Source organism: Cyprinus carpio, chromosome B13, assembly GCF_018340385.1.
Source record: "Cyprinus carpio isolate SPL01 chromosome B13, ASM1834038v1, whole genome shotgun sequence".
Taxonomy (NCBI): Eukaryota; Metazoa; Chordata; class Actinopteri; order Cypriniformes; family Cyprinidae; genus Cyprinus; species Cyprinus carpio.
This window is the reverse complement of record NC_056609.1, coordinates 10,360,139-10,388,069: the sequence shown is the minus strand read 5'-3', so window position 1 is coordinate 10,388,069 and position 27,931 is coordinate 10,360,139. Positions and strand designations below refer to the sequence as shown.

General features: G+C 34.3%; 3 protein-coding genes across 4 annotated transcripts; 2 read left to right on the top strand and 1 right to left on the bottom strand.

Annotated features, from left to right (window-relative positions):
• Nucleotides 1-1,032: 1,032 nt before the first annotated feature.
• LOC109103845 lies at nucleotides 1,033-6,960 on the top strand. Its single transcript, XM_042736442.1, has 11 exons — nucleotides 1,033-1,641; nucleotides 1,955-2,447; nucleotides 2,542-2,635; nucleotides 2,768-2,881; nucleotides 2,995-3,095; nucleotides 3,236-3,334; nucleotides 3,521-3,653; nucleotides 4,002-4,121; nucleotides 4,230-4,382; nucleotides 4,528-4,649; nucleotides 4,774-6,960. Exons 1-11 carry the CDS (start codon nucleotides 1,422-1,424, stop codon nucleotides 4,925-4,927), a joined length of 1,803 nt encoding a protein of 600 aa, XP_042592376.1. The 5' UTR covers nucleotides 1,033-1,421; the 3' UTR covers nucleotides 4,928-6,960.
• Nucleotides 6,961-12,355: 5,395 nt separating this feature from the next.
• Nucleotides 12,356-18,455, top strand: LOC109104283. Its single transcript, XM_042737674.1, has 11 exons — nucleotides 12,356-12,496; nucleotides 12,955-13,450; nucleotides 13,542-13,635; nucleotides 13,759-13,872; nucleotides 13,987-14,087; nucleotides 14,223-14,321; nucleotides 14,488-14,620; nucleotides 16,299-16,415; nucleotides 16,531-16,683; nucleotides 17,414-17,535; nucleotides 17,660-18,455. The coding sequence occupies exons 1-11, from the start codon at nucleotides 12,397-12,399 to the stop codon at nucleotides 17,805-17,807; spliced, it is 1,677 nt and encodes a 558-aa protein (XP_042593608.1). The 5' UTR covers nucleotides 12,356-12,396; the 3' UTR covers nucleotides 17,808-18,455.
• A 356-nt stretch (nucleotides 18,456-18,811) lies between these two features.
• On the bottom strand, nucleotides 18,812-24,349 carry tnfaip2b (tumor necrosis factor, alpha-induced protein 2b). 2 transcript variants are annotated; one of them, XM_019117187.2, is made up of 11 exons: nucleotides 24,157-24,349; nucleotides 22,872-23,529; nucleotides 22,094-22,205; nucleotides 21,426-21,548; nucleotides 21,235-21,329; nucleotides 21,001-21,093; nucleotides 20,782-20,908; nucleotides 19,856-19,981; nucleotides 19,555-19,710; nucleotides 19,261-19,382; nucleotides 18,812-19,167 (listed from the first exon to the last, which is right to left on the bottom strand). In XM_019117187.2, the coding sequence occupies exons 1-11, from the start codon at nucleotides 24,218-24,220 to the stop codon at nucleotides 19,011-19,013; spliced, it is 1,833 nt and encodes a 610-aa protein (XP_018972732.2). In that variant the 5' UTR covers nucleotides 24,221-24,349; the 3' UTR covers nucleotides 18,812-19,010. The 2 variants fall into 2 exon arrangements, with proteins under 2 accessions (XP_018972732.2, XP_018972731.2); XM_019117186.2 differs by having other exon boundaries at nucleotides 22,872-23,532; nucleotides 24,157-24,346.
• Between the last annotated feature and the right edge of the window lie 3,582 nt (nucleotides 24,350-27,931).

The window sequence follows — 27,931 nt, the reverse complement described above, 5'->3', positions numbered from 1 at the left end:
ATTTCTACACAGCCATGATGTTGTAATTGATGCAGTATGTGGTCTGGCATTGTCATGTTGGAAAATGCAAGGTCTTCCCTGAAAGAAACTACGTCTGGAAGGGAGCATATGTTGTTCTAGAACTTGGATATACCTTTCAGCATTGATGGTGCCTTTCCAGATGTGTAAGCTGCCCACGCCACATGCACTCATGCAACCCCATACCATCAGAGATGCAAGCTTCTGAACTGAGTGCTGATAACAACTTGGGTTGTCCTTGTCCTCTTTAGTCCGGTTGACATGGCATCCCCAGTTTTTCCAAAAAGAACTTCAAATTTTGATTCGTCTGACCACAGAACAGTTTTCCACTTTGCCACAGTCCATTTTAAATGAGCCTTGGCCCAGAGAAAACGCCTGAGCTTCTGGATCATGTTTAGATATGGCTTCTTTTTTGACCTATAGAGTTTTAGCCGGCAGCAGCGAATGGCACGGTGGATTGTGTTCACCGACAATGTTTTCTGGAAGTATTCCTGAGCTCATGTTGTGATTTTCATTACAGTAGCATTCCTGTATGTGATGCAGTGCCATCTAAGGGCCCGAAGATCACAGGCATCCAGTATGGTTTTCCGGCCTTGACCCTTACGCACAGAGATTGTTCCAGATTCTCTGAAACTTTGGATGATATTATGCACTGTAGATGATGATAACTTCAAACTCTTTTCTCTGAGAAACTCCTTTCTGATATTGCTCCACTATTTTTCGCCACAGCGTTGGGGGAATTGGTGATCCTCTGCCCATCTTGACTTCTGAGAGACACTGCCACTCTAAGAGGCTCTTTTTATACCCAATCATGTTGCCAGTTGACCTAATAAGTTGCAAATTGGTCCTCCAGCTGCTCCTTATATGTACATTTAACTTTTCTGGCCTCTTATTGCTACCTGTCCCAACTTTTTAAGAATGTGTAGCTCTCATGAAATCCAAAATGAGCCAATATTTGGCATGACATTTCAAAATGTCTCACTTTCAACATTTGATATGTTATCTATATTCTATTGTGAATAAAATATAAGTTTATGAGATTTGTAAATTATTCCATTCCTTTTTTACTCACAATTTGTACAGTGTCCCAACATTTTTGGAATCGGGTTTGTACAATATGATGATATTAGTTTGTAACACAGTACAGTGAATATTTGTATGGCATAACAAGAGGGCTAGGTTTCACTTTCATTTCCACTTACATGATGTCACAGCTTTCAGACAGCCTTTCAGCTTCAAGACCAAGGAATCAGTGAGGTATGAGGAAAGTACAGTATAGTAAAATGTACTGTTCCTAAAATATTTGTATGGCACACCCAAGGGCTAGGCTTGCCTTCAGTTTTCTCTTAAATGCTGTCATAGCCTTAACGCCTTAAACAGCCAGTTGGTAAGCTGCCAACCCAATGGCTGGAATGTTTATTCATTATCTTCCAGTAATAAACCTGCTTTTCCTGCAAGCTCGTTATTTACTCATATATATTTTGTGTGACAGGGAAGCTTTTTATTTGTGTCAGTCAAGGATGGAGTTTAAGCACACGAAAAAGACAAGCTTTTCGGTCAGGAGGAAAACAAAAAATGGGAAAGAAAAGAAACTTTCAATGAAAAAAATAGAGCAGACAGATGGTAAGACACTCTCATGTTATTTCTCTGTAGACATTGATCTCACTCATTTATGAAAGTAAGTGTTTTTGCTCTCGTTGGAAAAGCCAATATCTTTCCATCGGTATACAATGCAATATTGTTTAAAGTTTTTCAGCATTTTGTTTGGTGGCATGGTTTAATGGATTACATTAGTGGTTTAGTAATTTATTAAAAAATACATTAAAATGAAATTTTCCCAAAACATGATATTTATGAATGAATAATTAAAGATTTTTAAAATAATGTTTAATGTTTTACCTTTTTTTCTTTAATCATGCACACTCTTATTTGTCAGTGAACCTTCCACCAGAGGAACAGGCATCTGGAGTTCCTGATCTCATTGCTCTAGATGCTGAAGCACTTAACAAGAGAGTGCTTCATGCTCTCAAAACAATTTTGAGTGATGAATCAACCTCTGAGGACTTTGATGCTGCAGTTGAGGTGCTGAAAACATTGAGCAAACTGAATAACAACTATTCTCAAGACGGGCTTTTTGAGTACCTTCAAGAAATAAATCAGTTTGTGGAGAACCACTTTCCCACGCTGCCAGCAGAGGGACCACGGGGATCTCAGTTGGAGCCGATACAGGACTTTCAGAGAACACAGAGCATGATAAATGATAAGGTGCTTCGATTAACACCTGCACTGAAAGATGCTGGGCTGCTAGATCATCTGATGGACAGTTACAGCCGTCACCTCTTTACCAGCCTGGACCTGCTCCTAAACAGAGATCTGTCTGTGAAAGAGATCTTCTGCCTTCTGCTGTGGGGAAAAGATGTTTTCTTCAGGTATAAAACTGATTGTTATTTACTTTTCTGTAAATGTACTTGTAATAAACAAATGAAGTTTGTTAACCTATTGACAAATTAATTTATGTTACAGTTCAGACTCACAGCATTTCTTCAGAGTGCACGACCCTCTGCTGTTGACAAATTGGTTTGAGAGAGCAACGAAGAAACTGCTGCCAAAACTAAAGGTTATGATATGCTCCATATGTATTTGTTAAAAGTATTATCATTTTAATAGGCTAAAAAATAGCACCCAAAATTAGCAAAACCTATAGGGAGGACATAAAAAATGTGTTTCTGTCCCACTTGAACTGGAGCAGAATGACATCTCCACGACTCTACAGAACATCCTGGACTATGATGCGCAAAATAGACCAAATGGAGACTCAATGGATGAAGAAACGTTCATCAGAGTTCACTTAGATGTCACTAAAGTAAGTAAAACAATGTGTAATGCTCATTTTTTCTTGGTGTTAAAAAGAGGATTTTAAATGGTTTTAAAGTATGAGGTACTGCACACTTATTTTATGTTGTTATGTCTTTACAGTGTCTGAATGCTGTTATACAGAGTTCTAAGGAATTTAGTCACACGCTGATGTGTGCGGCACAAACACTCTGTCTTAAAGAGCTTCATCATTTTGTTCAGGAGTAAGTGTCAAAAAATGTCTTCACATTATCTATCTATTTATTGTTATTCATATTTTTTTCTTTATAAAAATATACCAAAATATTATAAAAATTAATATGAACTTTTTCTTCAATTCTTCTATTCTATTTTTTTTTTCTAGGTATGTGCATGCAGAGAAAAAAAGCCTGGAAAAACAACAACCCCTGAAGAAAAATCCTGTGCATCTGTTTCGGCTCATCAGCACTTGTAGACAACTCAGGTGATTTCTATTTTTAATGATTAATATAATTATACATTTATAAATCTTGTTAGTGTATAATTAACTGACATTTCTCTATCCATAACGTTCTGATTTATCCTGCATTAGGTTCATACACAGGCAACCACAAAACTAAAACTATTTTGTCATTAAAACAGTTTTATGCATATATTTATTTTGCTGTAGATTTTTTGCTCCTCAACTCAGCAATCCAGATATAAAAAACAGTGACGACCTCTCAAAAATGATCTGCATGTTAAAGAAGATGGAGGATCACGTTCTGTCTATTGTACAGAAGATGATGAAAGACGTAGCACAGGTAACATCATTTCATCATAAACAGTTTATGTACAGAAGGAAAGTTGAGGACTTTCCCAGATTCCAAAAAGGGAATGTCTCAGTCATCAATAGAGGTTAATATTCGTTAGCTTACATACCTGCCTATCAGGTTTTTCAACAATGAAGTGATAACCTTTTGTAATGAGGTACAGTTTGTTTACTTGAATGCAGTTAATGCATTATGAACTAACAATGAACAATACCTAAAGCATTGTTTTTATGCATTCTAGAGGGGAGGATTTTGTGGTTGCGTTCATTTTTTGCAGTAGACCAAATTCAGGGATAACATGCAAATAACTATAGTTTCTTTGTAAATGTACATTTCTAGGCCTTTTTAAGACATTATTTCAAAGAAGAAGGTGATCAAATTCAAACACTGACAGAGGCAATCCAAAAGCAATGTGCATCTCTGCCTCAGACTGATGTGGCAAAAGAGAAAATTCAGGAGGTTTGTTCTGTGCTCAAATACACAGTCTAACTCAAAAAAAAAAAATAAAAAAAATAAATAAAAACATTACACATTCTCTGCTCCTCTGCCTCACTTTCTTTCTGACAGATCTTTGTGAATGTATCCTATGACTGCGTTTCACGCGTGTATCTGGATTGCCTGATGAAGAGCAAGTTCAAAAGGCTAGAGAGGAGATGGGGAAATGTTGAAGAAAGGATAAGCGAGGACGTTCTCAATTTTCACAACACATTCGCTGAACTGGTAAGAAGAACTCTACTGTTATTAAATTACACTCTTAAAAAAAGATTACAAAAGGGGATGTTCACACCGATGCCATAGAAGAACCACTTTCAGTGTTTTTTTTTTTTTTCTAAGTGTGAAGAACTATTATGTATCTCAATTTCAGAATGGCAGTGATGCCCAGAGGAACCATCTCCTTCAGAGACTCAGTGAAGTTTTGCTTCACAGTGATGTAGAAGCACTGAAGATTACCTGTTTTGTTTTGTTCAGAGATTTCCCTCAGGAGAGGTAAACTTACCCAATAACACTTAGTTTATACTTTGTACGCTTAATTTCAGGTCTGGAAATATATGTGTTATTATTTTGTTTTCATCAGACAGTGCAGTGAAGTCTTCTTCTCATTGTTTTGCAGTAAGCAGTATGTACCTGGTCTGCTGCGCTGGAAGGGGGTTTTATCAGAGCGACAGGTGAGGGAAGTGCTGGATGTGACCCAGGACCTCGGCCTCAATCTACAGCCTAGACGCGTCACCTGTCAGCCTCTGAAGGGACTTTTTTGTTTTCTTTGATGTGAATAACAACATCAGCCAGAACTGTAAAATCTTTGTTTAAGTTTAATTCGATGACATGACTGTTTTGTGTTATTCATTTATGATATTTATGTTATACTGGTACATAGATATTTTCATCAGATATTGTAATATTTGCTTTTCCCTGATGACTTTTTGATGTTACTTGAAAATAGGAAATAATTTTTATATCAGACCACTGGAGAAAAATGAATTACCCTTTACTCTTTACCCTTTTAATCTTTTATATGATAATTTAATTTTCACAGAGTTACTCATTTTGACTTCTACCTTTTACATTGTTACAAAAGAGGATTGTAACAACATGTCCAGCTACTGTATGAACCTAAATTATTGTTATATTATTTAAATGTTCAGTCAGGACCACTCTGTTTGATTAAGATTACTGTAGAGGTCCTGAACATTATTTTTGGCGACAGGCTTTACGCTCAAGGGTTCAGAGTCTGAGCTGTCCACAAGCAAACCTCACTGAGGTGTAAACCCCGAAGCCTAATGCAATTACCAGATATAAAATTCCATCCAGAAGTGATACAAGTCTGTAAATGAGTCTGGACAAGATTAAACAATTAGCTGATGGATGATCTCATGCGCCTGCAGGGTGAGCGACAGACCAAGGCAAGTGTGACTTTGAAAGAACTTATATAGAATATATATCTTATTTAATTGTAGTGGGAGGAGTTGCTGATGCTGGCTGTCACGCCATGGTCTTCTTGAACTTATGCTTGAGCTCCATTCGTCACTCAGACTACATTTATATTTACATACAATTATATTTTTTGTAATTTCTTACATTTTCATTTGAAAATAGGTACAGTATCTTTTGTGTGATGTGATTTGTGTGAGCTCCATTTTTGTGCACACAGATCATAATCCCTTGGTGTTCTTGACCCACATGTCTAACCCTAATCAACGTTTAATGTGTTGAATATTATTTTGATATCCGGCACAAGAAAATAATTGACAAACATCATTGCCAATGCCCTGTGCAGATTTCATTCCTTTGACAATTAAAAATGTGTTTTTTTTTTTTTTTTTTTTTGTGATTCATTATATTATCTTATAACCAGTGGGTGGCTTTGTGAATCTTTTACCTCATTTGTGTTGAACTTACTGAAGTAGTGTTTTTTTCCTTTGTTTATCTGATTGCACTCCATGATTGAGGGGAATGGGAGAAGTGTTACCTTCTGAGTCTGTTTGATTCAGCTGTTTTTGTTGTTGTTGTTGTTGTTGTTGTTGTTGTTTTGCTTCACAAGTTTAATGATTCAATTGTTTTTGTGGGGTTTGTAGGGAAGTGGGTGCAATTTGTTTTGAAGTAGACCTTCCCCCTGTTAATGTTAGTTGGGGAGTTAACTTATTTTGCTGGATTTTTGTTTTCTGCCTTTTTAGTTTAGTTATAGTTGGTTCATAAGGAGTGAGTTATTTTTGTTGTTTTAGCAATATCCCAAAATCTTTTACGAAATATAAAAATTGTGATTTGCAGTTTTGTTTCATAAAGAATTTCAGTATGTACAAAATGATTGCAAAAGCAAAATTCATGTGATCCTCACTATGGAAAAGAAGCTCCTGCTAAACTGGAGTGAGTCCTGCTTTTCACTAACTGATTCTGGATGCAAGTGAAACTCTTCAGGATATTTCTGTGGTCTGATGGAAAAAGATTTCCCTTGAGTCTCAGCCGAGCAGAAATATGATGCTGACTGTAACAAGAATACAGACAGGAGAAAAACACAGTGGTCTTATTTTTCCCCTGAATAATCGCACAGCAGAAACCACCAAACTTAAGATCAGGGTAAAGCATCATCAGACGTGCCAGCTCTAATTTTGCACTCTTTAGATCCTGTAGTTTCAGGAGACCTGCTAATTTGAGAATTTCTTTCAAACAGTCCATATTTGATCCCTGTGATAATGAAATTTCACTGTGTTTGATTTAAACTTGTGTTAGTATGGTATACAAAATTTTGGGATTGGCTTGAATCTGTGGAACTGTTGGACTATTAATGTCAATGTCAAACTTTTTCAAAAATAACCTACTGTATTCTCCAACTGGCCACTGTAATGTGGATTATGAAAAAATAAACCTCAGAGAATTTATGGTAACTGTGTCTTGTAATCAGCATCAAATAATTCCAGTACGCACATCTTTATAGTTATTTGCTGCTTTGTGTGGCGATTATGGGAGTACATGTAACAGACATCTTAAGTTGGATCTTAAGTTACCCACATATGACTGTTGGATGTGTACTTGTTCCTACTGCAATTAAAAGCATTTATTATTAACTAGTGATCATCTGTCCTGTTTATTTTGAACCTTTTTGAATTCCCTGTATTGGATATGGTATTTGGTGACTGACTCCATTATATTCTTGAAAGATCACATTTTTTAATGTTGACTTTTTTGTGTCTTAGCAATCATGCTGATATAATATTAATAACAATAATAATAATGATAATAAAAGGTTCCAGTCCTCCTGCGACCTTACAGTGATAAGCTGAAGATAAGGTATAGAGAATGAATGGATGGAAAATAATAATAGTGACTGAACCCAATAGAGAATAATTAAGAATTAAAGTACTGCAAAATCAATATCTAACCTCTGATTTATAAATGTTGCATTTGTCATTTAATACGGAACAGTGCTCAACCTTTCTTCTCAAACCTGCTGCAACTATTTCCGATACTTCAAATGAACCACAGTCATATCCTGTGCATAAGAGAAGAACAAAAATATCATGGTTGAGTTAAATTACACCACTTATTACACCTGTACAAAAGCTTACATTTTCATAGATCTAAATCAGACAGGCTACAAAATCTAAAAGCCCCTTTTATAAAGTGATATTACATTTTGGAGTACAATAAAAACAACCAAGAATAAAGAGCGGCATCCTCTGGTGAAAGACATGCAAACACAGTATACAGAGACCTCTCTTGGTTAGACAATATTTTATTTTAAGAAAGTTATTTTTGTAACACTTTACAATATTTGTTAACATTAATGCATTAACTAACATGAGCTAGCAATACATTTGTCACAGTATTTATTAATCTTTGTTAGTGTTAGTTAATAACAATACAACTGTTCTTTAGTTAATGGTAGCTCAGTTCTATTAAATAACATATACATTTTTTATTTATTTAAAAAATGTATTAGTAAATGTTGAAATTAATATTGACAAAGATGAATAAATACTTTAGAAATATTTGTCATTGTTAATGCTATCTAATGCAGCTAACTAATGGTAAGACATTGAACCTTACTGAAAAGTGGTACCATTATGTTAATTGAATCATTTATGAATCAGAGTTGACTTAGATGTCACTCAGGTAACTCTTGGAAAGAGAGAAAAAGTGAAGCTACTTAACTATTAGCTATAGACTAAGCTATTTTTAGTTTCTCGTGTAAAAAAGTGTTATTTATGAATATGATACATTGCTCACTGATTTCATATTTTGTTTTCATAGTTCCTGGATTGTGCTGTTTTAGATGCTCAGAAGGTTGGTCTGACTTTGATGCATGCAGTACAAATACTCTGTAGTGGAGCGCTGCATGATTTTGTTTAGAAGTAAGTTTATCTATCTTGTATTATACCTTTACCTAAAGTTCACACACTAAAGCGGTTCTCATTTAATGAGTTTCCAGTTATGATCTTTTTAGTCTATGGTTGTTGGAGTGTGGAGGCTTTTAATCCTGTACTTAATGTAAATATGTGTTTTCTTAGATATATGGATGCTGAGAACTAACGTCTAAAAAGACTAATACTTACAGAGAAAAACTCTGTGTATCTGTTTCGGATAATCAACACTTGTATGCAACTTATGTATGCAACAACACTTGTATGCAACTGGTATTTATTAATAATGATTAAAATAATGAACTAATACATGGATTTATTAATATATATATAGATATATATATATATATATATATATATATATATATATATATATATATATATATATATATATATATATATAATATATATATATATAAAATTATGTCAGATTATAATTGTGTGGACATTAGATAAAGTAACTAATAAGTGACTAATTTTACAAACAGTTGTTCCATACCTTTTTTTCCAGGGGATCCCTATTTTAACATTCAAATTTTTTAATGACCCCCATAAAAATTATAATAAAAATAATTTTAAATTAAAAATCAGTTGTTACGTTTTTAACTAATGCAACAGCAGCTGAAATATTGAAACAATGACATTAACAATGATGGCTGAAAAAAAAAAAAAAAGTTGGTTGAGTGACCATGGGAAAGAACACTACAGAGATAACATCCTACACAACACCAAACACAGAACCTAGTGATAGATCGGTGTCTGTCTAGGGGAGACACTGAATCATAAGGACAAGTCAGTGGAGTGATACATATTTGGTACTACTCCAATACATAAGGAGCACAAACCCATTATAAGAGTTCACACGAGGAATACTTCCTCGTAATGGATTTTAAACAGTGAGTTCCTCCACAAAACTCAGCCATGTGAAAAAGAGTGCTAAAGTGATGGAAAGGTAGTCCAGGGTTCATGAGAAGGAACTGAACTGAACTGGTCTCAGTGAGTGCAGATGCCACCTGAGACAGGGGAAGGCGCTGTGTACAAGCTCTACCCCCCTACCAGACACCTGAGTTAAGAACTGCAAAGTATATGGTATACAGTACCTAACTTTAGATTTCAAAAAGTAGGTGGTATTGATTTCATATTGAAATGTGATTATGATATTAATAAAATACCCATTAAACTTGCAAATTTCCACAAACAAGCATTACTTTCATGAACTCTTATGTATAGTCATAATCCCCCCCCCATAAATGTACCATTTGGAACAACAAATACATAAGGATTAGAAACAAATCAATATTTTTTGAAAATTGGTTTGAAAAGGGAATTATTTTGGTTAAACAGCTGATCAAAAAAGATTGTGTTTTATACAATTATACTGAATTTGTTCATATTCATAACTTTTTAGTCGATCCTATCCAATACTGTTTGGTTTTACAGGCAATTCCCAAGGAAATTTTGAGGCTATTAGAAGTTAGTAATAATTATTCTTTACGAACAATTGAAGAATTTACTTCTTGTATTATGTTGCAGGGCAAGGATTTCACAAGTTTTGGATGTAATAATATTTTCTTACGCTCCCTTCTTCAATCTAAAAGTATACTTGCTGTTACTACTCGCTGCAATTCTCTATTTAAAAAATGTCTTGACTGGAGAAAAATTTGGATGACACCTCATAAATATTGCATCACAAATAAAGTGAAAGAAGTTTCATATAAAAATTTTCACCTGGTTTACCCAGTTAAGTCACTTGTGGTACAGCATTTCAAAGTGAATATGGAAGATATTTGGGTTTTTTGTCAAATTTCCCCTGAGACTATTAATCATTTATTTTGGGAGTGTTCCAAGACCCAAATGTTTTGGAAAGAACTCAGTATTTACTTACAAAGAAAGACTATGATGCTTGTTAACCTTGAAGAAATTGATGTTTTGCTAAAATGTTTTTCATTTGATGGTGATAAAAGTATTCTGTTTATATTTGATTTAATTATTATAATTGCCCATTACTATATTCATAAAGTCAAATGGAATGAAAAAATGCCAAATTTTGAAGAATTTAAAATAGATATTAAAATATATTTAGAGACAATATCCAAAAGTAAAAACTTGAAAGCAATAAAAACTATACAGTTGTTTAATTGATACAATTTCATGTAAAATGCCTTTTTTGTTTCTTTTTTTTCCTCTTTTGTTTTATCTTTTCTGTTTTTTTTTTTTTTTTTTTTTTTTTTTATTACCCCTGACATGTATGGTTATATGTACTCTTGTTTGTAAACTATACTCTGTTCTCCTTAATATTCAATTAAAAAAAAAAAAAAAAAAAAAAAAACCGGAGTTAAGAACTAGTGTTCAGAAATCTGGATGAGACTGGTTGCATCCAGTTGTAGAATCTGGCAAATGTATTAAAAGCCAATTCACACCACACAGACCAACGGCAAGAAACTGTTGGTGTTGGTTGGAGTATGGAGTTTCTTTTCACCCGACTGAACATGTTCAGTCAGCATTTGTTGATGTCTGTTGGGGCAGTATGAATATGACAAGCTATTTTTCATAAAATGCAAAATCCAGTGGCCAACTTGTTTGTTAATGTTGATGGCGTTTGTCTGTGCAGTGTGAATGGGCCTTTATTGTAAAGTGTTACCAGAAATGTAGTGGAGTAAAAGTTGGCTGAAATATAATAACTTCGTTAATTACACCACTGGTTAGTAAAAGTAAGTTATGGAGAATGTTCTCCTAACATTGTGCTATTTATGTCTTTAAGCATTCAAATCTGATGTTTACTTAACTACTGTGATGAGTCAGTAGCTTGATGATCCATCTGCAGTTTATTAGACACATGCAGTACAAGTCAGGGCAGTAAACAGTAGTAGAATAGATCGGGGCAGGCAGCAAGAATCAGAACACAAGATAAACAGTCCAGGTTAACACACAGGCAGGCAGGCAGGCAGAATAACAGAAACCGATCAGAAATAATAACCGGGGCAAATCAAGACTTCACACTGAAGAGCAGATAAGAGTGGCTTAAATAGGTGTGTGAGTGTGCGAGATAATAGAAGACAGGTGCAGGGTGATCAGTCCCAGGTATGAAGGCTAATGGGAAATTGAGTCCGAATGAGGTGGTTAATACTCGGGTGAAGGCTCCCTCTGGTGGTGTTTTTGTTTTTCACACTTTTAGTTCAGTAAGTGTCCATCTTGCTAACAACAACATAAAAATCAGGCATAAGGCATGTAGTAGATTGTGTACAACAGGTTTTTATGTAAAGTTTTGATATCATTTAGAAGCCTTTAATAATTATGTGTGAAAATATGATACAGTTTAGGGTTTAAGCAGCATTAAAGCACTGCAAGGTAATCTGTTGGTTTGTCAGCATGCCATAACTTCACAGTGATGGGAAATAGATGTATTCGGTTTTACCAGTACTGCCATTTGATCTGCTATGTTTGTGTTTCGGTTCAATAAATGCATAAGCCATTGGCACTTCTAAGGGCTGTTTTATCACTTTCATTTTCCATTTCCCTGTTATAAGAAGTAACCTCTTGCCACTGTACACGGTCTTTTGTACAATATGATGATATTAGATTGTAACAGAGTACAGTGAATATTTGTATGGCGCAACAAGAGGGCTAGGTTTCACTTTCGTTTTCCCTTACATGATGTCACAGCTTTCAGACAGCATTTTAGCTCCAAGGCCATTCAAACAGTGAGGTAAGAGGAAAGTACCAAGCAACCAACATAAGCTGCAACCCCATTGGCTGGAATATTCATTCATGAGGGATAAATCCCATAAATGTACCTGCTTTGAACATTGCACTGCACTCACCATTTACTCGTACGCATTCTGTGGGACAAGCAAGCTTTTTATTTGTGTCAGTCAAGTATGAAGTTCAAGGAAAAGAAAATGCCAAGCATGTTTAGGCGGAAATCAAAGAATGTGAACGAAGACAAACCTTTAATGAAAAACATAGAGCAGACAGATGGTAAGACACTCTCTTGTTATTTACCTGTAATAGACATTTATGAAAGTAAGCATCTTTGCATTTGTTGAAAAAGCCAACATCTTTCCATTGGTATACAATGCAAGCATATTGTTTAAAGTTTTGCAGCTGTTAAGCTGGTGTTTTTTTTTTGTGATTGTTTTATGTGTTTAGTTTTTTTTTGTTGGTTAATGTTTTAATTATTTTTGTCTGTTTATTTTGGGTTAACTTTTCGGTTCAATTTGTAAAATTTCTCAAAACACTATATTCATGAGAGAATAATTCATGACTTGTAAAAAAAAAATAATCTCTCAGTAAGGAAGTTTTTATTTGATTGTTACACCATATGACATGTTTTCAAAACATGAAACCAAAATGAATGTAAAAATTAAATGTCTATGAACTTAGCATGTACATTTTCTACCCCTGTTTTCTTTATCATGTACACTCTTATTTGTCAGTGACCCTTCCACCAGAGGAACAGGCATCTGGAGTTCCTGATCTCATTGCTCTAGATGCTGAAGCACTTAACAAGAGAGTGCTTCATGCTCTCAGAAAGATTCTGAGTGACCAATCAACCTCTGAGGACTTTGATGCTGCAGTTGAGGTGTTGAAAACATTGAGCAAACTGAATAACAACTATTCTCAAGACTGGCTTTGTGAGTACCTTCAAGAAATAAATCAGTTTGTGGAGAACCACTTTCCCACGCTGCCAGCAGAGGGACCACGGGGATCTCAGTTGGAGCAGATACAGGACTTTCAGAGAACACAGAGCATGATAAATGATAAGGTGCTTCGATTAACACCTGCACTGAAAGATGCTGGGCTGCTAGATCATCTGATGGACAGTTACAGCCGTCACCACTCTTTTACCAACCTGGACCTGCTGCTAAACAGAGATCTGTCTGTGAAAGAGATCTTCTGCCTTCTGCTGTGGGGAAAAGATGTTTTCTTCAGGTATAAAACTGATTGTTATTTACTTTTCTGTAAATGTACTTGTAATAAACAAATGAAGCATGAACTATTGACAAATTAATTTATGTTACAGTTCAGACTCACAGCATTTCTTCAGAGTGCACGACCCTCTGCTGTTGACAAATTGGTTTGAGAGAGCAACGGAGAAACTGCTGCCAAAACTAAAGGTTATGATATGCTCCATATGTATTTGTTAAAAGTATTATCATTGCAATATGCTAAAAAGAGTACCCAAAATAGCAAAACATTTAGGAATGACATAAAACTCTGTCCCGCTTGAACTGGAACAGAATGACATCCCCACGACTCTACAGAACATCCTGGACTATGATGAGCAACATAGACCTAATGGAGACTCAATGGATGAAGAAACGTTCATCAGAGTTCACTTAGATGTCACTAAAGTAAGTAAAACAATGTGTAATGCTCTTTTTTTTCTTGGTGTTAAAAAGAGGATTTTAAATGGTTTTAAAGTATGAGGTACTGCACACTTATTTTATGTTGTTATGTCTTTACAGTGTCTGAATGCTGTTATACAGAGTTCTAAGGAATTTAGTCACACGTTGATGTGTGCGGCACAAACACTCTGTCTTAAAGAGCTTCATCATTTTGTTCAGGAGTAAGTGTCTAAAATGTCTTTACATTATCTATCTATTTATTGTTATGCATATTTTAAAAAAATTTCTTTAAAAAAAAAAACCAAAATATTATACAAATTAATATGAACTATTCTATTATTTATTTATTTTTCTAGGTATGTGCATGCAGAGAAAAAACGCCTGGAAAAACAACAACCCCTGAAGAAAAATCCTGTGCATCTGTTTCGGCTCATCAGCACCTGTAGACAACTCAGGTGATTTCTATTTTTAAAGATTAATATATTTATACATTTATAAAACCTGTCAGTGTATAATTAACTGACATTTCCCTGTGCATAATTTTCTGATTTATCCTGCATTAGATTCATAAATTCATTTTGTCATAAAAACAGCCTTATGCATATATTTATTTTGCTGTAGATTTTTTGCTCCTCAACTCAACAATCCAGATATAAACAACAGTGACGACCTCTCAAAAATTATCTGCATGTTAGAGGAGATGGAGGATCACGCTCTGTCTATTGTACAGAAGATGATGAAAGACGTTGCACAGGTAACATCATTTCATCATAAACAGTTTATGTACAGAAGGAAAGTTGAGGACTTTCCCAGATTCCAAAAAGGGAATGTCTCAGTCATCAATAGAGGTTAATATTTGTTTGCTTACATACCTGCTTATCAGGTTTTTCAACAATGAATAGGTAACTCTTTGTAATAAGGTTGAGTTTGTTACGTAGTAAATCCATTAGGTATTATGAACTAACATTGAGCAATACTTTTTAAACCTAGAGTTCAGTTTCAGTTTAATTTATTTACATAGCACATTTAATAACGAAAGAGCCGACCAAAGTGCTGAACAGAAAATAGAACAAAACTAATAACAATAAAACAAAAAAGAATAAAAGAAAACACAAAGTACACAACACTAAATTCACACAAAATAAAACTGTATACAGCAGTTACTCCAGTCCATAAGACATTTTAAAAAGATATGTCTTAAGTAAAGATTTAAAAACCGGAACAGAAGTGGCTGATCTGCCACAGAAAATGCACGATCCCCCTTGTGTTTTAAGCGTTTCCTATTAACAGACAGCAACAGAGTGTTTGATGACCTTAATGGCCCATCGATCTGATAATGGGAGAGAAGATCAGATGAGTAGTTTGGTGCCAAGCCTGTCAGGGACTTATAAACAAACAATAATACCTTAAACTAGATTCTATACTCATGGGGGAACCAGTACAAACTAGCCAAAACAGGTGTAATATTTTCCCCCTTCCTAGTCCTAGTTAAAAGTCTGGCTGCAGCATTTTGGACCAACTGAAGGCGAGACAAACAAGATTGAGTGACCCCTAAATATAGTAAATTACAATAGTCCAGTCTTGATGAAATTAATGCATGGATAACGGTCTCCAAGTCCCTGAATAAAAGAAAAGATTCAAAATTCCTGAGCTGAAAAAATGCTAATTTGACAACTGAGTTTATTTGTTTGTCAAATTTAAGTGTAGGGTCAAAAATAAATCCCTAATTTCTTGCATAAATACCTACAGTGTTAGTTATAGGAACCAATGTTTTTGAGAAGATATTGGCAGAACCCAGACATCCAAAAACATTTCAGTCTTAGAGTCGTTTAATTGAAGGAATTTATCCTCCATCCAACTTTGAACTTCACTGAAACAACCAAGTAATGACTGGAGAGACATAACTGGTAGATAAAGCTGTTTTTCATCTGCATAACAATGATATGAAATCTGATGCTTATGAAAAATATTGGTTAATGGAAGAAGATAGAGGTAAAACAAAACAGGGCCTAAAACAGATCCCTGTGGCACACCACATGTACATGCAGCAGAGGATGAAGTAAAGTTTTCAATTTCTACAAAAAAAAGTTCTCCCCTTGAGATACTGTAGGACACAAACCAATTTAAAACTGTTCTCCTAATGTGGACAATGCTGTCGAAGGCTGCACTTAGATCCAAGACAACCAAAACGACACATTTTCCAGAATCAACAGCCAATAACAGGTCGTTGAGTGATTAGAGTTATAATTATGGAAGAACTGTTGATTATTGTTCATGATATATAATAAAGACACTGTGATGTAAAAAAAAAAAAGACACATTGTGTTTACGCACTCTAGAGAGCAGGGTTTTGCAGTTGTGTTCATTTATTTTTGCCATAGATCTAAAAACATGAAATTAACTGTGGTTTCTTTGTAAATGTATGTTTCTAGGCCTTATTAAGACATTATTTTAAAAAAGGAGGTGAACAAATTCAAGGGCTGACAGAGGCAATCCAAAAGCAATGTGCATCTCTTCCTCAGACTGATGTAGGAAAAGAGATTCAGGAGGTTGGTTTTGTCCTCAAATTCCCAGTTGAAATCAGTTCTTCAAGAACAGAACTGTAGCTTTTTATAACCTTTCTCACTTATTCTATGCTCTTCTGCCCCACTTTCTTTCTGATAGATCTTTGTGGATGTATCCTATGACTGCGTTTCACGCGTGTATCTGGATTGCCTGATGAAGAGCAAGTTCAGAAGGCTAGAGAGGAGATGGGGAAATGTTGGAGAAAGGATAAACGCGGACATTCTCAGTTTACACAACACTTTCACTGTACTGGTAAAAATGTATTTTTTTTTTATAAAAAGGGGATTTTCATACCAATGTCAGAAGAACCATTTTTGGCTCCTCTAAGAACCTTTCATTGAACAAGTTTTAAAAGAACCATTTTGTGTGTGTGTGTGTGTGTGTGTGTGTGTGTGTGTGTGTGTGTGTGTGTGTGTGTGTGTGTGTGTGTGTGTGTGTGTGTGTGTGAATAACATTTTAAAAATCTAAGTGTTTGTTTTTGTGTTTTTGTGTTTGTTTGTGGGTTCCATGGATGTTAAAGGTTCATCATAGAACCATACATGCCAGTAAAGATTTATCTTCAGAAATTGTACATTTGAGGGCTATTTTCCTGATGCATTTTGGCCTTTAAAAGTTCTTATCTTAAAATTTAATTATAGTAAATTTAATTACACTCATAATGGCGGTAAAAGGCCCAGTTTTATACATACATGCATAAACACACATATGCTCCTTCAAGTATGTTCCTTTATGGTTTCCATTTACATCTGTTACATGAATAAAAACAACATGGGTAGAGGAAACTGATTTCTACCATTGCTGATTAAAGTAAATAATGCAATACCAGCTAAGTTATCCATACAGTGTCTTTAAGATACTGAATTAAAAAGAACTTTGTCAGTGACAATCAATTCCAAAGAGTATGACTCATTTAACATTAGCCACAGCATAAATGCAATGCAGTATTTTCATAGACAATGTATCCAATGTATCTCTATTACAGAATGGCAGTGATGCCCAGAGGAACCATTTCCTTCAGAGACTCAGTGAAGTTTTGCTTCACAGTGATGTAGAAGCACTGAAGATTACCTGTTTTGTTTTGTTCAGAGATTTCCCTCAGGAGAGGTAAACTTACCCAATAACACTTAGTTTATACTTTGTACGCTTAATTTCAGGTCTGGAAATATATGTGTTATTATTTTGTTTTCATCAGACAGTGCAGTGAAGTCTTCTTCTCAATGTTTTGCAGTAAGCAGTATGTACCTGGTCTGCTGCGCTGGAAGGGGGTTTTATCAGAGCGACAGGTGAGGGAAGTGCTGGATGTGACCCAGGACCTCGATCCGAAGCCTAGACGCGTCACCTGTCAGCCTCTGAAGGGACTTTTTTGTTGTCTTTGATGTGAATAACAACATCAGCCAGAATTGCAAAACCTTTGTTTACAAGTTAAATTCAATGGCATGACTGTTTTGTAACATTCGGTTATGAATGTTAATTGTTTAAACAGGTATATTTTCATTAGATACAGTATTTATTGTATGTAATGTCGTTTTGATTTTACATGAAAATCTGGATTACTTGAGAAACATTAATTACCTTTTTGGTATGTCTTTTCAGTTATTAATTTTGACTGCCACCGTTTACATTGTTACAAAATTGGGTAATAACACTTTATTTGAAGGTGTCCTTGTTACAGTTACATTACTTACTATTATAATAACAATAAATTATGCATTATTACATGCAAGTAGCCCTAATCCTAACCCTAACCATAGTAAGTACATGTAGTTAATTAATATTACCCGGTACTTAAATGTATAAATACACTGTAACAAGGACACCTTAAAATAAAGTGTATCCCAAAATTGTAACAAAATGTCCAGCTATGAACTTAAAATACTGTTGTATCTTAATATTTATATTGGTTGTAATTTATTTTATTCTTATTTAATAGAACACAATGTTTCTTTTATGTATGATTATTTTATCATACAAGAGTCAGTGGTACTGTAAAACAAGTCACTTTAAATGTATAACAAGTGTTTGTTTTTGTTTTATTTTAACAGCAAATACATTTGTATTGTGAGTCTGTATGGCGGATTGACAGTTATTTTTCAAGGATAGGAAGCAGGAGGTAAAAACATGAACACTACAACCACATCCTGTGTTCCTGTAGAGGATACAGCTTGTCGGGAAATCTTCCTTAATCGACTCTTTCAGGAAATACACGTGTATTGTGACAGCAGGTGTGTTTCCGGAATTTAACCTGAACCTATCACACCATATCCTGTTTGTAGATGGCTGTTACAGGCACTTCCATAATCCAGTAATCACCACACAAAGCGGCAAAGAAAATATAAAGATGTGTGTACCGGAATTATTTGATGCTGATAACAAGACACAGTTACCATAAATTCTCTGAGGTTTATTTTTCATCATTCACATTAAACTGGAGAGTAAAAAACAGACAAAAAGTAAAAATGGTGATTTCCAATCTTATTCACAAAGAATTTCAGTATGTACAAAATTATTGCAAAATGCCTGAGCAGGAGCAATTTTACAAAAGCAGGCAAAAGAACACAAGCAATGTTATCAAGCAAAATTCATTTGATCCTCACTGTGGAAAAGAAGCTAAACTGGAGTGAGTCCTGTGTTTCACTGAACTGATTCTGGCTACAAATGACGCTCTTCAGGATCATCTTGAGGTCAGATGGAGAAAGATTTCCTTTGAGTCTCAGCCAAGCAGAAATATGACGTTCACTGTAACAAGAACACAGGCATGAGAAAATTGCAGTGGTGGATTTATTTTTTATTTTTTTTGCATAAATAATTGCACAGCAGAAAATACCATACCTGAGATCAGGGTAAAGCTTCATCAGAGTTACCAACTCTAACTTTATGCTATCTGGATCCTGTAGTTTCAGCAGTCCTGCTAAATTTGGAAGAATGTCTTTCAACCAGTCCAAATTTGATCCCTGTGATAATGAATTAATGAGGATTTGAAAATTAGACTTATGCCTTATTTTAAAAAGTAATCATAAAATTGGTTTCCTAAGACAATTTTTGTGTAATTTTTGCATATTAAATTGGGGCAAAAGACAGTATTTGAACAAAAAAATAACTTTTAAGTAGGACATGTGTACTTACAGCTGCAGTGAAGTATGTATGTATGCGTTCACTGTTTATGCAGAGTAATGATGCTGCCATCTGTTGCTGTGCTTTCTTTGAAAGTTTGATCTTTTGCTTCATCATTTTCCGTACATATTCGGCTAGAAACTCCTTATGCATCCCACTCAGTAGCTCCTATTCATTAAATCAATCAATCAATCAATCAATCAATCAATCAATCAATCAATCAATCAATCAATCAATCAATCAATCAATCAATCTGAAATTGACTATATAATTACTCAACAAATCAATCTATTTGTTTAACAAATGTTTATACCTGGCAACACATTTTGTCCCAGTTGATGAATTTCTGAATATGTCTGTCCAGCTTTGCCAGCAGCTCTTCACATACACCTTCACTGTTCTTGAGCCACTCGCTGGAACCCACCTTCCTGTACAAGTCCTGCAGGAACACAAGCATTGACATTTATTTTAATGCATATGAACTCAGATGCAGGATCTGGTCATGATCTGGATCTGCTCAAGCAACCGTTCATCTGATTCTCTCATTTGAACTAGACAAGCAGTTCATAAAAGGTAATAGTTGGCTTTTTATATACAATGAAAGAATTAGGACATGGCAGCCAACTGCTCATATTAGTGTGTTCACTTGCCAAGACAAACCTCAATGAGGGTTTCTGAAAACAATGAAAATCTATTGTGATGGTCTAGATTAGGGTCTGGTTTATTTATAGCCTTAATTAAATAGGAGTGTCTTGATAAAGCTAGTGGAAAACTCCTGTTGAATTCGAATATATGTATAAAATATATAAATATTAAAATACATATATATAATTGGGGCCAATGGTGTGAAAATACGATTTCTTGAAAGTTCAGTAAATACTTATAAAGCATATACATATTTTAATATTTACTACCATTAAAAAAGTTTGGAATTAAAAAAAGAATTTACTATTTTTATTAGCAATAATATATATATATATATATATATATATATATATTATATATATATATATATATATATATATATATATGCATACGTACATAAACTATGTATTACTGAATAAAAACAATTAAAAAGATGTACAGTACATGAAGCACATTTTAGGTCAAATTACACCCATTGGCTGAAGTTGAAATTCATATTCTAAAAGTTTGACAGAACATTGGGAAAAAATACGGTTTTATTTATTTATTTATATATTTTACATAATAGTGAAAGTAACGAAATGTTGCTTTTACCTTAAGTTCCCTATGCATATTAGAAGTAAAGTAACAGTGGCTGCTTCTTGTCATGGTAGCCAATAATGAGAGACAATCAGTTTTGATATCTTCAGGGAACAGATGTGCATTCTTTGTAATATAGTCCCTGTGGGAAAAAATAAAAAATAAATAAACAATTTCAACACAAATTCAGAAAGGTTTGATTTGATGTTTTAGCTGAATAAAAGGGACATGCACCTGCACTGTAAGAGGCATGAGAGGTTGACCATCAAAACAGCCTCAGTGTTGGTCTGCCTGCTCCTCATGACCTTGTCATGAAATGTTTTGTAACTGTGGGATTGAAATGAATTAATTATAATCATTTGTGTAAAATATTTAGAAGTACAGATTTAAAGCAAGAATTGTAAAAAAGGATGGTATTTTGGAAAATGAATATAAAATAAATCAGTTAAATAGCTTAGAGTTACTCACTCTGTCAGAAAATGTTTCAACTGGCATATGATCCTCTGTGCCTTTGCCTCTTCGCCTAGCACCTTCTGAGCACACACTACATGTTTATGAAAGCACTAAGAAAAATAGGGGGAAAAAAATTAATGTTTTCCTCCAGAAACCCATTATTTGATGAAGGTAGAGAATGGATTATTTTTCCCGTTTTTAATTACCTGGATGATATCAATGGCCTGATCACAGCAGTACACCTGGTCTCTCAGCTGTGGAAGTTCTCCCTCCTTCCAGGCTGTTTCTTCTCTGTCCAGAATTTTGTGAAGGCATGTGCTCAACTCCGTCTATGGAACAACAATGTGAGAAAATTAAAACTTAAGCTTTTTGTTGGAAGCACATCTAAGGCAAGACATTGTGTTTTAAAAAATTTGAGATTTTGGACTGTTTTGCTTCTCTCAAACTAAGGAAAGAAAATGTATTATAATACACTTTTAAGTGCTTATTGTATTGCACTTTATCTATTTGCATCTGTCGTTTGCATCTAAGTCTTTAAAGGCCTCTTTTCTGCTCTGAGCCAGAAATCTCCACTTCATTAGTACTTACACTAAACCTTACGGTATATATATGTGCGTGTGCGTGTGTGGCTTTATTCAGTGTTCGTGTTTCTGTTGTGCAAATGTATGCATGTTTCAATTAAAAATGCCCTATTTGCACATATAAGCATAAAATTACAGAAAACTGTAAAACTAATAGAATGTCTTAATGCAATAAATTAGCTGGGGAAGTATCTATTATTGAAAACTCACTTTACCCTGTTTACCTATGGTGTCTTGGCTTAAAGTGATATAAAACAGAGATGTGTTAGTGTAGATATCATAAAGCATCAAACCTCCTTTGTGATCAAAAACTGCTGTTCCAGTGGTGCAATCATGTCTTCAGGAAGCAGCGGATCAAGCTTTGTGTGATCGATCACATCTTTTATCTTTCCACTGTTTAGAATACTGTAAACAAAGAAAGACAAAATATTACTCTAAAAAACTGTATCACAACCCAGAGGAAAGAAAAATCAGCATTTGGAGCAATGCTGTCATCATTTACACACCATCAAGTCATTCAAAATCTGTTGTATTGCCTGACTTTCATCTGTGCAACACAAAAGAGGAAATCTTGAAGAATGTTCAACTGTTTTTGTGCATACGATGAAAGTTAATAGTGTCCAAAACAATACTAGGCCACACTCACTTTCATTATATGGGCGGGAAAAAAAATATATATATACAATTTACGAAAATAAATACGAAAATAAGATTTGGAATGACATGATGGTTTATAAATGAAGACAGAATATTAATGTTTTGGATGAACTATCCTTTTAAAATGTTTTATATCTAATAACCAATTTATGAACCAAATTATCAATAATGTTTCCATTCTTATTTTTTACCAAGCAGTTCAAAGAGAAATCTAATGAAATCTAACTGCAAAAAGGCTCCTGAGCTTTACAAGAGCAACATCTGAGGAAGGAAATTTTCTCATAGAATTTATTAAGCATGTTGTTGCTCAGAGTAAAATAAAATAATGTTCATAGGAACATGGTGCATGCAGGGTCATTACATGTACATAATACTATGAGATAAAACAGTATCGTTATCATTTGCTTCTCTTACTTGGGGTAATCCTGGTTCACCCACTGCAATAAAAGTATGCAGTCCTTATCGCACAATGTGTACTCTGCGACTTCTCTCAGTTTTGCACTGAAGGTCTTATGGTACAGTGTGGCATAAAACTGGCACACATTCATCTCTTCTGGGTAGCAGCTGCTCACACATGTCACAACTTTTAGCAAGTCTTCTTTCAGTCGTTTCGCGTTGCAAATGATCGATTGCTGCAAGGAAGAATGTATCTCAACACTTGAGTCTAACTGGGCTTCTTCCATCCTCCTCTGAACAAGTCGCTCCAGCAGAGCCTCGTGTTTCTGTTTACACTTCATCGGTCTCCATGGTGGGCGTTCCTTTTCTTGAAACCCTTTCCAGCGCATGTCCTGCTTCTCCTCCTGCAGTATGGCTTGGACTGCTTCTTTCAGTAACTCCTGCTTCTCAAGACTCTGGAGGTCGAGGGAGTTTTCCAGCGTCTGCATAACCGACTCCATCCAGTCCTCGTAGTCTTTTGCTAGTCTAGCCTCTGAATCTTCCTCTTCCTCCACCAGCGTCATTTTGGATCCAATCCCATCCTGCTTCAACTCAAACAGACGGTCTTCTCGGGTGATCAGCTGTTTCCCTGCGTCCACAAAGTGGCGTTCTTGTAGATTCTGTTTAAAAGTGGGGACTGCTGTAGAGAAGAGGGAAAAAAAGATGCTTTTCTTACTTACAAGGTTTGATTTTATCATTTAAAAAAAAAAAAAACATTCATACTGTATATACAGTATGATGCAATGTATATCAAAAAAAGTAAAATTTCCATTGAGTTTACATGTATAGCCTAGTTAGGATATGACTGTAAAAACATATATATATATATATATATATATATATATATATATATATATATATATATATATATTTTTTTTTTTTTTTTTTTTTTTTTACATTTTTTTTTGTCTTTCAGTACACAAAATATTGAAATATGACTTAAAATTGAACACCCCTAAAAGTATTTCATACATTTCCAAACATATTGTCACTATTCACTAAGCTTTTCCTTCAATAAACTCCTAATTTGCTGTTATTGATAGTAGTAAAGTAGCTGCTGTAGTAGTTATGTTTAGGAATTGGGTTAAAATATGGTCATGCATTAAAATGTGCTTTACAATTGCTAATAAACAGCCAATATGCTAGTAATATGCATGCTAAAAAGCAACTATTTAATAGTAAATGTCCATAGTAATATATCTATCCATAATAATAATAATCTAAAATGTTACAAGGAGACCTAATAAGCATTAACTCTTCCTACCTGGAATAATGTGCTTTTTGGGTTGCCGTTTAAACATTTTTCGTATTTCGAGTTTTTTTGTCATTTCTTCTGAGGACGAAAAAAAAAATCTATCGTGATATCGGATGCGCAAGATGAAAAAAAACAAACAGAATTTCAATTCGATCTTCTTTCATTCACTTTGAATTAAGCGACATGAGGAAAGTAGTTTTATAGGCTTCAAGAGCGTGAGCGTTTAGTTTGGGCGGAGCGTATCTGGCAACATCACAGTTCATCTTGTACAGCCCCCTCTAATTTTGGCTACTTCAGAGATCTTCACAGGGCAAGTCAAGTTTGTTTGTATAGTCTAGCAGTAAGAAACATAAACAGACACGAAACAAGAAATAAACATGAAGTCATTTTCACAGGGGATTATAAAGTAACATGGAAATTATTATAGGACTATATATAGCCTACTATATCATGTTACGTTTACGGCAAAAAAAAAAAAAAAAAAAAAAAACGCAGCTGTGGTTGCCACAAAATCACTGTAAAAAATAAAATAAAATAAATGAATACATAAATGAATGACATTGTGACATTGTCTCAGGTATATGATATGGCGAATTGTATATTGAAATATTACTGAATTATTGAAATAAGCATAATGTCAACACTAAGCTATGTGAACTAACAAAATCAGATTTTTACCTTAGCATTTAGATATAATCACCAAAAATTTGGCAAGTAACACACTGAAATAAACTAGACATTTTTTAAAAACAGACAATAAAATGTAACACATTTTATGTGATGATAAAAATGAGAAAGAAACAAAGATTTTTCATACAAAATATCATATGTGATGTCTCACTCAAGGACCTCTTTTGGATCCTACAACCACATTTCCTTTAAATATATTATATTATAAAACTTTTATACTTTCTATTTTATTTTTATTCCAGTTTACTTCTGAAACAGGATTGCAGTGCTGAAAGTACAGTTGATTATGATTAATTGCTTGTGATTTTCCTCAGTTGTAAGGATAAAAGTGGCTGCTAAATGCAAATGTACAACAACACTGCTCTTTTTATAATGTAAATCCAACAGAGATTTAATAGCGGACATGCTTCCTGTCAGCTGTGTTCTCTCATGTAGTATGCTTAAACATATAACATAATGTGAACATATTCACACATTTCCCTTTCTACAGTATATCTGTGAAATCCACAGGATTTCCTGATCCTGCCATTCCCTCTAAATATTGGGAGTATCCTGAGTGGTACTGGAAATCTGAAGCCCTGCTTTATTGGAAATTCCCAATGAAGGGAAAGTACACTCCTTTTTGACACCATTTTCTTGTCTTGGCAAAAAGAATGAGTAATTTGGGACTGGAAAAACAATCAGTTAAATTCTTGTCTTAGCTTTATCACTTACTGAATAACTTTGACCTGGCTCAGCTAAGAAAACAATAACAGCCCATTATCCAGTATTGGGAAACAGTGTCAGGGAGGACTGGGGTGATACCGACCGGGGGAGGAGGGGGGTGGGGTGGGGGGATTATGCTATTTTTTTGACAAAAGTCCAAATGTCTGTTCATTACTGATGCTTTTGTGCTAATATTATGAGGGTTTCTAAAAGTTTCATTCTCACGTACATCAGACATTATATGGGTGTTGGAAAACCTTTTTGCATGATAGAGAAACAGCTTTTATGCATTGCATGAACTTTTCTGATTACAACAGATTATCCTGAATGTGTTTCAGAGAACTTAAAAATGGTTTATTCTTAAAGGAGATGTTAAGCTTGGGTATACAAGTAGGTGTGTACATATATTAATTACAAATGAAAAATATATGTTTTTCAAAACTATTAAAATTGTAATGAGGTTTCTTTAGGTCTGGACCTCAAGCAAATACTAAAGGTTATATTTTATGATTTTGTGTTTTTACATTCAGTAACTTTCCTCAGCTGGTGTCTTACAGGATGGAGCTGGTTTGAGATAAGGTGGCAAGTTTACAGGTCTGTCCAAGATGCAAGTCATCAGACAACAAAAATGGCTAATGAAAGTTGCTGATATAATGATTTTAATCAACAATTACCTGCAGAAAATAGGCCTTGTAACTCAATAAAGAGAGGAAAAAAGCCCCAGCTTATAAGCGACTGAGTAAACAAGCTGTGCTAACCGCAGTGATGGAGATCGAGTTAAAAATATGCAAACACATGTCTTGCTTACAGGTGTTAAAGCCTCAACATGTGATATGCAAAGTCAGTGGTCAGAGCTCAGATTCAGTTTTACTTCTTTTCAGCTTCCTGACATATGCTTGCAAGCAAAAGAACAAACAAAATATGCCAGCTGATCTACACCCCAGTGTTATTTTATAATTTTGAGGTTTTTATTAATATTTTTGAATAAATAATAATATTTTTTATATTTTCACTTTTCATTTTAATTTTAGTTCATGTGCCTTTTTTTTGTATCCATTTTTTATTCATATTTATTAATGTTGTGCTTCACCTCAAACTTGTTTCAGTTTTTTTAATCAGTTTCTAATTTTCAATTGGTTTAGTTTTTCTTCTGATACATTTTAGCTTTATTTCAGTTAGCAAACATGCTTTTAATAGCTTTAGTTTTAATAACCCTGCTATGCACACAATGTTGTAGTTACAGCCACACAATGATTTCTAGTGTTCATGACTTTAATTGTTCTATTCTATAGAAGAGGCAAAATTACACATTCAAGCACTCACTTCAATTAAATCATTTTAAAAACCCTTATTTACAGAGCTACATATTAAGAAACCAAAATGCGTCTCGGCCAAAACAGGCCTTCATCGGATTGCCAAAAGGCCTGTTTGGGATGATACACTTTTGCAATACCTTTAGTTGTTTGCACTTTACTCCCCTTCTGGAGCACCCATAGGTTTTGTTTTTTTGTACCAGATCGCCTCTTGGACAACACTTTTGCCTTTTTTTGTTAATGACTCTGGCCATGAGTGAACTTGCAATGTCACATTCATTTTTGCAGAACTTCTGTCATGTTTTGAACCAGATATTGATGATACAAAAAGCAATAATTATGACTTATGGATTATATAAAAATTCATGAATTTAACTTTATGTTGAGTTTTTATGAAATATTATAAAGACTTCAGTTAAAAGTAGGTAGTGTATACATTTTAGAAATATACGTATAATGCATTTAGGGTTTTTTTTCTTTCATATATTGCATTTTGTATGCCTTCGCTTTTGAAGGAAAAGGGAAGCAAAATAAGGAACATGATTTCTCAAAATTTAGTAAAGCCACAACATTTTATTTCAAGCATGTGAAGCAGTCTTGTGAGAGCTGTCATTTGTGTCACATTAGTGTTAGTTTAGCTGTTGCTATGTACACAAATCTGACAAGCCAGCAACAATGATTAGTAGTATTCAAAATAAGTATTCGGAAGTATAACATTTGGTCATTCATTTTATTATTTATTCACCCTCATGTCATTCCAAGCCTGTGTGAATTGTAAAGTGAAAGTGGATGTGGAGTTTTTGGAGCAGCTGTTGGTATCATTCACTTACACTCTATAGAAAAGATAAGCTATGGATATTCTGGTATTTAATTTAAGGAAGCTTGAAGAACAGTTTAAAAAACACTCTTTTTCCACAGGGGTGGAAAAAAATACTATATCATGATTTAAAGCCTGATGGTTTTGCAACTGCCTGGAAAAAATTACTTTCACAAGACATCTTATGCATGTCTGCTTTTTTTTTTTTGGACTGTTTTTTTTGTGATATAACATTCCAGTGCTTATAAATTATAATTTT

What these genes read in the sequence shown, in the direction of transcription:
- LOC109103845 (XM_042736442.1), top strand. Translation starts at nt 1,422, where the DNA reads ATGGCTGGAATGTTTATTCATTATCTTCCAGTAATAAACCTGCTTTTC. An exon ending in AAAAATAGAGCAGACAGATG is followed by an intron (nt 1,642 to 1,954) that starts GTAAGACACTCT and finishes CTTATTTGTCAG; the next exon opens with TGAACCTTCCACCAGAGGAA. An exon ending in CTTCATCATTTTGTTCAGGA is followed by an intron (nt 3,096 to 3,235) that starts GTAAGTGTCAAA and finishes TTTTTTTTCTAG; the next exon opens with GTATGTGCATGCAGAGAAAA.
- LOC109104283 (XM_042737674.1), top strand. Translation starts at nt 12,397, where the DNA reads ATGAAGTTCAAGGAAAAGAAAATGCCAAGCATGTTTAGGCGGAAATCA. An exon ending in TTCACTTAGATGTCACTAAA is followed by an intron (nt 13,873 to 13,986) that starts GTAAGTAAAACA and finishes ATGTCTTTACAG; the next exon opens with TGTCTGAATGCTGTTATACA. An exon ending in ACAACACTTTCACTGTACTG is followed by an intron (nt 16,684 to 17,413) that starts GTAAAAATGTAT and finishes TCTCTATTACAG; the next exon opens with AATGGCAGTGATGCCCAGAG.
- tnfaip2b (XM_019117186.2), bottom strand. Translation starts at nt 24,220, where the DNA reads ATGACAAAAAAACTCGAAATACGAAAAATGTTTAAACGGCAACCCAAA. An exon ending in AGTTTTTGATCACAAAGGAG is followed by an intron (nt 21,549 to 22,093) that starts GTTTGATGCTTT and finishes GTTGTTCCATAG; the next exon opens with ACGGAGTTGAGCACATGCCT. An exon ending in GGGACAAAATGTGTTGCCAG is followed by an intron (nt 19,711 to 19,855) that starts GTATAAACATTT and finishes TTTAATGAATAG; the next exon opens with GAGCTACTGAGTGGGATGCA.